The sequence below is a fragment of the Suillus subalutaceus genome, assembly GCF_016647625.1.
Source record: "Suillus subalutaceus strain FC151 chromosome Unknown DFJ58scaffold_739, whole genome shotgun sequence".
NCBI lineage: Eukaryota > Fungi > Basidiomycota > Agaricomycetes > Boletales > Suillaceae > Suillus > Suillus subalutaceus.
The window spans coordinates 1-12,629 of NW_024540988.1; the positions used below are offsets into that span (position 1 = coordinate 1).

Sequence of the window (12,629 nt, forward strand, 5' to 3'; positions counted from 1 at the left end):
ATCCATGTCCTGCGAGTAGAGGCGAGCGACGACGCAAGAGATGAGCTATAAGAGAATGTATTCTAATGGGTATGTTAGCTCGTTATCGAGGGGAATAAAACTAAGGCTCACATCTCAGTCTTGGTAAAAGGACTGAGATGTTCATACGACGTGTACCTTCTTTTAACTACGGGTAGAATAGGAATAAAATAAACATATCAGTTTGAAACATAGCGGGAAGGTTTCTCGGCCGAACGGAGCTTGGGTCCGCTCGTACCTACTCCACTGTCAAGCGCCCCTATCATTGTCTGACTCCAACACCATGCACTTCCCGCCAATTGTAGACATGTGCTTAACTATGTCAGACAATTATGATCCTCCTTTTCACTTTGACTGATCTCCTGGGATACCCTTGTTCTGCTGAAGGCCCTTCAGTAGCACCCAAACATCTCAGCTCCTTACAAGAGACTGAGATGTGAGTTAGAACCATCACCTGTATTTACAAAGCTAATGCCATGTTATATTCGCATGGGCTGCAACTAATATATATACCATTATCCATTGGACTAGGAATAAAATCTGAAATGTCAGGACTCAGCGATAATGAAAAAAATGAAAGTTGTTATCATGCTTAACTTTCTTAACAAGAGTTGTAGTCCGAGACTCCGAGTCAAGGTGAGTATATTGGTAGTCTGATCTTGTCGATTGCTTATCATTTGATTGAGATATAAGCTAAAGAAATCCGAAACATCGGAGATAATGAATTCAGACTATCGAGTTCAGACTATTGTATTAGACTATTGTATTAGACTATCGAGTTTAGACTTTAGCTCCTCTTCGTCTTTGGTTTCTTCATCTGTTCAAATGAGTACATGACGAGGGAATATGAAATCGTGACATTTTGAGGCGAGGAGGAGCTAAGCAAAGGATAATCATGACAGTCCTGACACCCTAAGCCTGTGGTGAGCACACCATACCTTCTTCGTGTCTCTGTGGGCGGCCAGGTCCATGTTTGTCAAGTACTTCCACTGGTTCTGACTCGTCAGGGTCTCCATCTGCAACAACATTCACTTGCTTCCCAGAGTCCATGGAGGAAGACTGCAACACGTCGTCATCTTCTGGCATTGATAGTTCACCATCACTCGAGAAGCTGTCCGTGAATATGGAGTCCATTGTTGTGAGTATATGCACTTGTTATTTGACTCTATGTACCTGCCTATTATTTATTTGTTTTTTACATTCTCAAAATGTCACTACTGTCAACCTTTTCGCAAACAGCTGTAAATTGACTAGAGAAGAGAATGTGGTGTTGGTTGACAATAATGCAAAGACATTAAAAGCAAACTTTCAATGTCGCTCTGCTGTCCAGCTATATACTTCCATGAACCTAGTCTGGACCTTGACATATAATGATGAAGTTGTCTATCAGGATGCCCACATTACAAGCAGTTCAGTGGGGCTCTCCAGTAGTCTCCCCATGGTGAGATATGTGCATGCATGCCAGCTTTCCAGGTTGAGGTATAAAAAGGTGAACCTGTTTTTTTTGATGTTGGTATAGTACAGGAATTGATATAGGGCGCTCTAGGAGGTCAAATAAGGGCTGGGATGGGTTCATATATGTTGTGAAGATATGCTATAATGATATGAAAGCAAGGGTATAATGAATTAAAGGCACCTAGGTTGTGAAAAATGCGAAAATACAAGTGGTGAGTTAAAGGTCAGAGAAAGAATGTGTTCCCTCTTTCCCATAGATTATGACAAATGATGTTCCTATGTTCCCTCTTCCCACGGAGTGTTCCCAATAAATGTTCCTGTGTTCCCTCTTTCCCACAGTGTTCCCACTGTCCTAACCAAATAAAGACATAGTGTTCCCTCTTTCCCACAGATAATGACACATGATGTTCCTGTGTTCCCACTGTCTTAACCAAATAAAGACATAGTGTTCCCTCTTTTCCCACAGAATATTAGTCTTGGTGTTCCTTTGTTCCCTTTACTAACCAAATTAAGATGTTCCCTCCAGGAACATCTATGGTCACCATAGATGCTCGACTCCAATAGATAGAAAGATAGGCACATTAGGGCTGTCCAGATAGCGTCGAATCGTTCGTCAATCATCACCTTGTGTATCGATTTACAGGACAGGTTGGATGATGCCATGGAGACCTCAGAGTCCATTCGTCCTACTAGACTTAGGCTACATGATTGAAACTGATATCATCGTCATTTACGTGTAATGTACAGCTCGGTTTGTAAGTAATAGCACTGGCGCATTGTGGCCAAATGAGCTTTGAGAGTTGCGACTTCGACTATGTTGGATGGTTCGAAACTTAGATATGTTTTGTATCTATTATGACCAACGAAAAGATCTCGCGTGATGTCAAACTCGCTGCCGGTCGCCTGTACGAGCAGCGTATTCTACGTCCTCATGAAATCGTTACCTGTGTTGGATTCTAGCGATTCACGTTCTGTCGCATTCGAAGGCTCTACGAGCGCACTGGTAATGCAGCAATATTACGATGTGCATTCATTGTCCATCCGAGAAACCCGGATCTTCAAGATGTTCCGTACCTCGTAGAGCTGCCCCATCAGCACGCAGCATGGTTCCTTGACGATCCTGTTGGGGTTAGTGAGCTCCGCCGTGCAGGAACATCCCTCAAAAACCTTGTATAATTGCTACAGAATGAAACGAAGATCTCCGCGCCGACTACATGTGGTGGATCACTCAACACATGTCCAATCAACTCTGCCGTTGCAGCCTTGACCATTGGCGGAATAATTTCTGGCCATGGTATACAGGGATCCTTCCGTCCGAAGGGTTAATTACACATTCTAGCATATTCAGTTGTGATATTCTACACTCGTACTACAGGATGATCTGCTCATTGCTTCAATTTAGCTTCCTCAGTGCGAGGCATATCGTGGCAAACACAGCGTCCTTGTCATGAATAATGCTCGCATCCATCATGAAGCAGGAATCCATGGGCTTGCAGAGAGATTTGGTAAGTGCTGTTAATGGGACTCATTATCTCAAGGTTTCCATAGGTGAGCAAATCATGTTTCTCCCGCCGTACTCACCTGAGTTGGATCCCGTAGAGGAAGCCATCCCAAGCATTAAATCGTGGATTCGTTGCATCAATGACCATTTCACAACATGTGTAGATGGCGGTTTATATGACTTACGCGAGGTACTAGACGTTTTCGTAGCGGATGATGCCGATGGTTATATTCGCCAGTCGAGCTACGTCTACAGTACAATATTGAGGATACAGCTGCAGAAATGTTATAATACACTTTTGACCGTCGATCCCTGCTCGCGAAGCAGACATGCAAGAAAAAGGGTGAAGCGTCATTCCCACCCCAGCAGAAAACAAGGTTCTTGAGTTGTGCGAGCTCGCCACAAGGTATCGCGATAGCTTTGAGTTAATCTAATGATGCGAAGCGACGGGGATGCGATGATGTCAACCCATTGTTCAAGAGGTTTGGCTGTAAAGAATCAGAAACATGAAAAGCAACGCAACACTCAACGAGACTCATCCGTGGCTCTGAAGGAGCATTCACGATCATTGATGTGGCTAGCTTTTGGTGCCTAGTAGTAGTAGTACAACAACGTAAGCTCCACATACTTTCTCACAGTTGGTTGAGTGCCATCAGTCATATATACTACTGTAGTGCACGTTATTCCATGTTCGATTCAATTTTGGTGTCTTATGGAGAGTCAGGTTCATATCCTATGGAGTACAGTCTCAATTGGTTTAAATCATGCAATCAATCACACATATACTACATGCAGTACACTAATAATCCCACATTGACAAATAAAATAATAATAAAAGCACTTAGAGAGAGATGTGGGAATGGAACAATGGAGGAAGATGGCCACCATCATCGATGGTGAACGCCCATAGAGACGAGAAACCACCCAACATAGTCCAAGGGTTGCATGGATGCTAAGAGTTGAACAAGGAAGAGGAAGGTGGCCACCATCATCGATGGTGAACGCCCATAGAGGCGAGATACCACCCCACCATGTTCCAGAAAGAGATACAGATGCTACAAGACTGGCCAATGGACAATCAGATGGCCGCCATCATCGATGGCGAACGCCCATAGAGGCGAAAAACCATCCAACATAGTCCAAGGTTTGCATGTGAGTGCTAAGAGTTTAATAAAGAATAAAGAAGAGGAAGGTGGCCACCATCATCGACAGCGAACGCCCATAGAGGCGAGAAACCACCCGTGAAGGTAATGGTAAGGAAGCAAGAAAGAAAATTGTCAAAGGGTTGTATATAAACATCATATCACGTGACATTCGCACGCCACAGCAATATCAATCGGAGTTTCATCTCTAGACTCCGGGCTAGCCCGGCAGAGTTCACCTGCCATTTATATAAAAGGTCCGTGACCTCGCCTAAAGCATACCATGCAGCCATAACCATATTCATAACCACAACGAGCTTGCAAATGATGATGGCCTTGAATATTATTGTCTTGTCTTTCTAATTCTCATGGAAGCTCTGAAATATCGCTCTCTTGTATTGTACTTCACCCTCCACAGTCCTTCGATGATATGCTGCCCCATCATCAACAGTATAATGCATATATGCGCCCTACCAGTACTGATCCGGAGCTGAAGCCATTAGAGACGAGAGACACTCCATCAGAGGGCATCGACATACTGATAGATCCAGCTCTATGGGACCGAGAGTCAACCATACGGTCCATGGAATTGCCACGAGACAACGGCATGGACATCGAGAGAATTCGAGAGAATGCCACATCCACCTGCAAAGCTCAATCAATCCACTCGATGCGCTCCCACAAATATCACAGAGATAGCACTCATCACTCCGACACCCAGCAGCAATTCATTCCATGTGTTCTCCATTGGCAGCAGACTTGTATCAGCTTCCCCAACATTGACTGCATCTTCACTCACCACTCACTTTGTCGGTTGCCCTCACAGCACCACCGCGTTCGTCATCTTTGGCCCCTCAGCTGTCAGCAGGTAATAGCCACATGTCTGTAGCTCCTACCCAATCGGTCGCATGCACACGGGCAGCTGTCGCCATTCCGCAGTGGCCGACAGATATCGTCAGACGTCTTTAGAACGATGTGAAGTCCCACAAGGAGGAGATGGAAGAAAACGAAGATATTCTCCAAGACCAAACTGAGGAATTAAATGAGCCTCGTCAGCTGGTTGCAAGGCTACGCGATGATCAGACTCAGCTTGGAGAGGACGTCGACAAAACACACATATCTCTTGGCTCTCTCCGTTCGAACATCAATGTCATCACCAAGCCATTGCAAAGTAGTAGGGAACCGTCAACGGTGAAGGCTGACCATGCGGCAGGTGATAATGCAAATCATAATATCTGAAATGTGAGTGATCAATGCATATCGATATGTAATTCACGTACTCACGTAGTACAGTTACTGAAGACTGGAGTTCGGAAGACGTTCTTGAAGGCAATAGGTGTCATGAAGGCGACAATGATGAAGGAGTATCATCGACAAAAAGACGGATCACAGATAAAAGGCGAACGAGTCCGACCAGACGTCAGTACGGATTGGAGCGACAACGCATCTAGGCACTCTCACCTCATCCATTATGTTCAGAACAACATTAAATCATGCCACCCAATCGTATCTGCCGATGTCATCAATTGAAAGACGTACGACGACATTCTCAAGCGCTTACATGAAATTTTCAAATGTTACTCAGCAGATTACCGCATTGCGAATAAGCTCTCGTTAGTTACGGAAAGGGCTAAAGGTAGGATTGACCCACGGGTGGCTCGCATGGAAGCGAGGAAGAGAATGGCAAGACAATTTTACGCCTGGATAGCTTTGTCACTTGACTAAACTTTAAGTCAGAAACTAGACGAACGAATGAGCTCACGGACGAAATCCAATCTTACAAGTATGCAGTGTGACTTTGCCTTCACCTTGCAATATCAGAGCAACGATGAGAGCGTGCAATCGGACGATGACCATGGGGGTAATGATCCAGATACTGATGAGGAGAAACACGTTCATAAAAAGCCTGCAAAGTCAAGGATAAGCGAAAGGCCCCATCCAAGGAAGCTTGGGTGACTCTTCATGACAAGCACCGTGCATTGTTGGTGCATGTCAAAGTCATTATGTGTCATTGATGAGTCTGAATAATACGGTCAGCTAAATAAGGCCATGGACATACGAATGACGTTGTACTTGAAAACAAGAAAGGGAACAGAAGATCTGGTCGCCGTCATCCTCGAATCATTGGCGAACCGAGGGATGGAAACTTGCTGCCGGATGTTAATACAGGCTCGAAGATACCGATTGCTGTGATTGACCTTGGTTGGTTGCACATGCACCCGCAATACCTATCAAGATATGATGGAACCATTGGTGCGTTATTGCCATGGTTCACATTCTGCTTGAGTTAACTGTCGAAATAAAGTCATGACGCCCGACACGTATGTCGAGGGCGGCGGTGCTGAACCTCACGACTGGCATGGTGATGTCCATCCAGATGTCGCACAAGAGGTATTGCACGATGGTTATTTGAGATTCCGCACGAACATACTCTGTATCATTAGAGGCGCATTGCATTCAATCACCATTGACCTCGACATCTGCTTCTGGGTTCGTCTATTAAACGACATGAGTGCAAATGAATTAGGCAAAGATAATAGAAACGTACATGGTCATATCCAACTGTAATCCAACGTTCCTGGTCACGCACAGGCCAGGGGGTCCGGACAGGGAACTGATGGGAATAACCTCAAACTCGCCAGGGTATTCTGCAAGCCATGCAGAAACACCTAAATTCGTCGCTCTAGAACATATGATGAGCTTGTTAAATGGAGTGTTCACATTTACGTACCAAAGTGCCCATGTATTATCAGGTAAATTGTCATATAAAATGAAACTCCGTTCAATGGCAGGATCAGCAATAAGAGGTTCCACTTCGGCATTGATTCAGTCATGTAAGACCTGCAGGACGTAATAAATCTGTGCAGGCTGACGCTCGCCTATGTATGCGTAGCGTGCCGATTTCCTCGGTGAGCCATACCGAAATTTGTTCAATCACACATGAGAGTAACGCTTGGCATTACCCATGAAGATCTCGCCTTCACCGATTATGCTAGTCGAGGGCTTGAGATGCAGTAGCGCACTCCACTCATGTCGCAGGTATTCGAACACAATCTGATATATTACATCGCTTATGGCTGATAAGTTGAGCTTTTCTGGCTGCTTGGCAAACACTGAATGCTCTGGTGAAAGGTTAGGAACATGTGCGAGCCCACAGCTCTGCGTGGCGCTAGATCATGCATGGAAGATAATCAATCTCGCGAACTAGTTGGATGATAAAGGATGGTGACCTGTGTGACGCTGGAGCATACGCTCGACAAACGGCTCAACCAGGTGATTGATTTCCTCGAGATATGGCTCGGCGGGTCAAGGAATGACCATACGAAGGATGGTCTCTTCTGCGAGATATCGAATCTCACGTCTACTGGGGTTGAACGTGGAAACCCAGGGACACTCGGACATGGCCACTCAACTGGTCTGCGCAAGGTCCGTGCGTAATAGATATCTCGTCGCTCATGTATTTCGTACTTCGCCACACTCGATCCAACTTCAACATTTCAACGGGTCCACTCACCTGCAACTCGGAGACTCGGAGTTTCAATAAACTCTCCTCTCACCATCATCAGTGCATTCATCCGGTCGATTACGTCTGCTGTTGACCGGCTCACTTGTCGTGCACCCGCCTACCTTGAATTTTTGCATCCCGTTCTTGTACCACCGGCATCACAATCAAATAGTCATCTCAGCAAACATGTCGCTCTTTCTACTACACCACAACCGCAGAACTCCTGGGCAAAAACACAGACTTTCCTCATCAAACAATGTGCGTTTGTTGCTTTGGTTGTATCATACTCTATAAATATGAATACATTCGAAACAGAGCGCATATAATCACTCATTCAACTCAATGCTCCAGTGACTGACTCCAAATGAACGGCTGATGGGTCTCGTGCCACTCCAGTGCATCTATGTTCAGTACTGCTACCCTGATTCACTGATCAGTTGTCGTCCTAGGTTTTAGATATTGTTCTCCGGTAACGACTCGGAGCTTCGCGACATCGTGACGACTCTACTCGGTATGGTTCGGGCACCAATTACTGCCATGAACGCCAACCCAAACAACAGGTGAGTGTAATGTTCTGTTGTGTTCCATTCTCATCATAATAAGTATTACTACAGATCTACGACATCGAGGCTTCGAATCTGGTGAGTAAGTACTGATCCTGTTCCTATCGTACACTCATTTTTGTATTCGATCTAGGTTGCCGACTGCGCGTGGACTGCAAATACGGACGAAGTTCTCCAGCGGCATGTTGCATCAGCTGGCCACTGGGGTAGGCCAGTCCGGGACGGAGAAGCTGGCGTGAATGAGCGCAGGTAGTTTTTATTACCATGTTTCGTATTGTATGCTATGTTGCAATGCATCGTGGTCCGTATATTTGCGTCCAAGCCAGTAAGATAACAAAGGAACACACAGATATATTCAGATCTATGGAATTCTATTTAGCAGTCAATGCGTCGAAAAGCATGCACCAGCGCCGATGCGCATCGTCTTCGCAGCTACGGAAAGCGCAGATACCGACGCATGGCTACGCAATACGAAGTGTCATAGCCGCAATATATCTGCGTGGCAGCGCGTGGACATGGCCATGTTCGATTTTCACTGGGGTTGAAATCCCGGCTATGTTGTGAGTGCTTGTCGCGTTTCACTTCTGCTTACCTAATCCATGTATGAGGTAAATCGTTCATTCCTCTCTTACAAATTCAACCGTTATACATAGTCAGCAACGCGTTGGAATCGACTTCATACAACAATCCACAATGTGCCTCTCCGCATCGAAACGTACCGCCGACGCTGTGCTTACTCCAACGAAAGCCAGTAAACGAATGCGCTTGCGTTTGACGTCGCCTGAAGAGACATCAATGGTATGTTCCGATTCATATTTCAAATATATCTAAGATATTAACTGACCGTTGGATGAAAGGACGCCCGATGCAACTGTCGTCGCTCCTCAGAGAACGAATGTTCTATGAGGGAGCACGCATATGCGCTCCTCGAGACCCTGGAACGATTAGAGTTTCACGTCGAATATTTGGAGGCTGATCGACTGCGAGATAGGGAGGAACTGGAGGATACACGCATCAAACATTGTCAAGAGATTGAAGAGTTGCAGAGCAACCATAATGAAGAACTTGACAGGTTCCGCGAGCGCATTCACGCATTGGAAGATGAAACGCGATACCAGCAGGCGATGCTAGGCGTCCTCAACGCGGAGGTCGAGCGGCTAGAGGCTGAAACGGATTTGAAAAGGACGGAAATCGAGGGCTACATTAGCCACGGCGTTGAAGATGGTATGGCTCGCCGAAAGACGCTTGCGTTCATGAGAGACACGATTGTTAAAATGTTCGACAATGCTAACCTGTAGTCCTGTCTTTCAAACGTTTATATCCACCGTCCACATTCGTCGTTTTGTCCATCATTGCATTCTCAGATGATTCAGATCTTCGCACTACAAATCAGATCTATTGTCATGTTCTCGCTTCCTCAGAGGCAACTAGCGTCTAATGTAAGCTAGAATCAAATTATGTCTACCTTGGACTGCATGGGTTCACCGTTGTTAAGCCTACCAGTGATAAGTTTTTTTTTCGTATCGGAACACGACTGACATTGCCTCACATTATGGTGGGTTCGTCGGCGCTCCATCGCACTGGTCTGCCACCGTTATTTTGCTTGAACTGTGCACGAAAACTGTCGATGATAGCATCCAAGCAAGACTGAACAAGTCATGCTAGCCATGGGTGAACAAATATCGCTGGCCCCATACATTGACCCTCGATAGCTTTACCTTGCATGGTATGCGTGTTGGTCAGACCTGCCGATGACTGCGACAGCCACTGGTGGTACGATGCCATGTCATTGCTACGTATGTAGACCAAACGTTGACCCACCCGTAGAACACCATGTCCTGACGTGCATGTATTCTGTATTCTACATACTGTGTGGACTTTACTCAGCGAACCTTGGAATCGACCGACCTTGTAGCATTCAGTTTATGTCGGTGGTTATCACTTCGGCGTTAGAGTAGCACGGATAAATGATCCCTTCACCATGAGCCCTGCTCATTGGAAGCAGACTGTTTTTTTTCACTTCATGTTGAGCAGTGGCTAGGCGTCCCATACCAGGAAGAACAATTCTCCACGCTCGTCGGAGGGCTAGTACATTCCTGACCTGATGTTCAATCATCACATGAAGTTTTGACATGGCTCTGAGCATTGCTCGACTGCCCATGAGCGACGTTGTCTTACGATTAAGAGTAAAGTCTTGTGGCAACGATATGGTCAAAATGGGGGCTACTGATGCAGGAGATAGCGAAACCAAGGTAACCTACAGACCGTGACTCCTTGCGCTCCAAAGACATTGGGTACATAAGGAGATAGGACGTAGACAGTGAGGCCGAAATGGTGTCTAGATGTGACAAGTCGAATTCGATTGCCTGTCTATCTGGTAAAATGGATCTGCATCAGGATGGCGTGAAGTCTAACCGTCGGAGCGGAGTCCCCTTCGCTGTCATTCACGACCCGTGTGTTGGCTAACTTGGGCGCAGACATTCCTAGGGTTACGGAATGTATCCTGATATGGTCTTGTTGTAGTTGTGAGGTATAAATACAGACTATAGGCGGGTTAGTACGTGGTTCTTACCTCATATCCTGTAAGATCCTTCTGAAGCTTAGCTCTGTACACCTCCACAACCTGATCTTATATGAGACTTGATCGGAATACGTTCACAAGCTCAGACAACACACCTGCCTTGCAAATATATTGAACCAATACGCTGACTCTGTTTCTGGAGCACTATCTGTGTCCTCCTCCTCTACGTCTTGATGCCACGAAAGGCTTGATTATGACAGCGGATGGAATGGGACTGTTTTCTGTCTCGCTTTCGGGAGGAATGAAAAACAGGTATTTGAGAACAAGCTCGAGGAGAACCAAGATTGAGAGTTGACCTAGCACGAGGCCCTGTGTAAGGGTCGGCGTGAGGGAGAAGATATCGTTGTTTCCCATATCGGATGGGCGTTGAAGGAAAGCGCGCTGGCTTCAGGGAAAGCTATGTTAATTGGCATATGTATGCTTGTTTCAATTGGCTGGACGCTTGTTAGCCGGTTCAACTACATAGACAAGCCGTATCATAATGGAATGATCTCCTTCAAAACGTGACTCCATAACTAAGATCCATGTGGCTACTGCCTTTGTCTCCTGGCCATCAGCGCCATTGACCGAGTCGCTCGTCAAGAGAGCTCGGTCAAGTCTGTCCATCTCAATTGTCACATCACTCCCTGGCACCCATGAATACTCGATACTGCTTCAGTGGTCTACCTACGATGCTATCAACCATGACCTGACACACCGTAATCCCGACAATGTCATGTCGTCCTCTTATGCCATCAGAAAGACTCTCATTCGTAAACACTACTTAGCACGATGCATTTATTCGTACTTGACAAATCATCTCGTCTCCTTCATCCATAACGCGGAGCCCAAGACATGGGATCTCGAGGGCTCTTACGCGTGTGAGCTAGATGTAATTTGGAGCGACCAACTTTGGGATCTTGGCAATGAAATTGATGGCTCCTCTCCGAGTCAATGGTGGATGTTTTGACGCCTGGTATGGATGATCGGGGGAATGTGCATCTGGTTGTTCAACAGCAAGGATTCGCGGGTATCAGATCACGGAGGAATTTGAAGAGTATTGCGAGGACAAAGATCAGATCGATGAGGACCTCTGTAATAATGTCACAACTTCGTCGATTTGTCATTCAGGTAAAAAAGGACTATTTGTTTTTGATATCAAGTGCTGAATACTGTTCGACCGTTATTTACCACCGAAGGTATCGAGATCATACCAGTTCAAATGGGCTCGTGCTCGCTGAACCGTTCAGGGCCATGTTATAAACGCATATCCATTTCCAGGTAACATCGGTTGTGCTGCTGATCCTGTGCCTTCGTGTTAGGTCTCGATGTCAGCCGCCTTTCCAAATGCATTTGAATTGTACGGAGTCGACTTCCCGGTGTCTCAGACTCAGCTGGACTCGATCAATCAGGCAACTTGCGAATCATTCAAGTTAAACTTCTGGAAATCAATTCAGATCCCCCTATCCAATTAACGGCTCGAAGGCTACATAGAATTCCTCGAAGACCTGTTTGTTGCGATCGAGCAGATTGCAGTACTCTTTAGACAGGAAGTTGGATGCGTCCCAAGCATGGAAGTGCCTGTGGTACCAAGGCACTTGCGGATCTGTCTTGATGCACAGATTCGAGGATCTGGAGGTTGGTGAAGGATTAGAAATGTGTTACCCTGTAATTCCATCCTAAATCGACTTGCCTAGCTAATGGGTGTGGCATGGATCATGCCGCTGAGCGCTCCTCCTTTATGCTTATGCTGGAGGTTGAAGGCATCCTATGGATCTCACGCACTGCACGTGTCGTGGTTCGCTGGACCACCTTTGCGACGATATCATTCAACACATTTGGATTGTAATGTAGCTGCTAATGACCTTCTCCTGTGGTCCGACGT

General features: G+C 46.0%; 5 protein-coding genes across 5 annotated transcripts; 4 read left to right on the top strand and 1 right to left on the bottom strand.

Moving 5' to 3' along the window:
* Nucleotides 1-3,029: 3,029 nt before the first annotated feature.
* Nucleotides 3,030-3,221, top strand: DFJ58DRAFT_614283 (uncharacterized protein; the record flags this gene model as incomplete). Its single annotated transcript, XM_041380938.1, has 1 exon — nt 3,030-3,221. A coding segment is annotated over one exon (192 nt), but the record flags the coding sequence as incomplete, so codon positions are not given.
* A 1,774-nt stretch (nt 3,222-4,995) lies between these two features.
* Nucleotides 4,996-6,309, top strand: DFJ58DRAFT_850330 (uncharacterized protein; the record flags this gene model as incomplete). The annotated part of the gene is made up of 6 exons (XM_041393764.1): nt 4,996-5,070; nt 5,098-5,329; nt 5,405-5,535; nt 5,854-5,977; nt 6,022-6,113; nt 6,154-6,309. 6 exons carry the CDS (start codon nt 4,996-4,998, stop codon nt 6,307-6,309), a joined length of 810 nt encoding a protein of 269 aa, XP_041234675.1.
* A 1,207-nt stretch (nt 6,310-7,516) lies between these two features.
* On the top strand, nt 7,517-9,482 carry DFJ58DRAFT_850331 (uncharacterized protein; the record flags this gene model as incomplete). The annotated part of the gene is made up of 8 exons (XM_041393765.1): nt 7,517-7,542; nt 7,683-7,879; nt 8,105-8,181; nt 8,236-8,262; nt 8,318-8,433; nt 8,544-8,744; nt 8,838-8,982; nt 9,042-9,482. The coding sequence occupies 8 exons, from the start codon at nt 7,517-7,519 to the stop codon at nt 9,480-9,482; spliced, it is 1,230 nt and encodes a 409-aa protein (XP_041234676.1).
* A 640-nt stretch (nt 9,483-10,122) lies between these two features.
* On the bottom strand, nt 10,123-11,119 carry DFJ58DRAFT_888938 (uncharacterized protein; the record flags this gene model as incomplete). Its single annotated transcript, XM_041394708.1, has 7 exons — nt 10,123-10,172; nt 10,237-10,410; nt 10,442-10,572; nt 10,652-10,687; nt 10,746-10,807; nt 10,861-10,951; nt 11,016-11,119. 7 exons carry the CDS (start codon nt 11,117-11,119, stop codon nt 10,123-10,125), a joined length of 648 nt encoding a protein of 215 aa, XP_041234677.1.
* A 301-nt stretch (nt 11,120-11,420) lies between these two features.
* On the top strand, nt 11,421-11,714 carry DFJ58DRAFT_673448 (uncharacterized protein; the record flags this gene model as incomplete). The annotated part of the gene is made up of 1 exon (XM_041383062.1): nt 11,421-11,714. A coding segment is annotated over one exon (294 nt), but the record flags the coding sequence as incomplete, so codon positions are not given.
* Between the last annotated feature and the right edge of the window lie 915 nt (nt 11,715-12,629).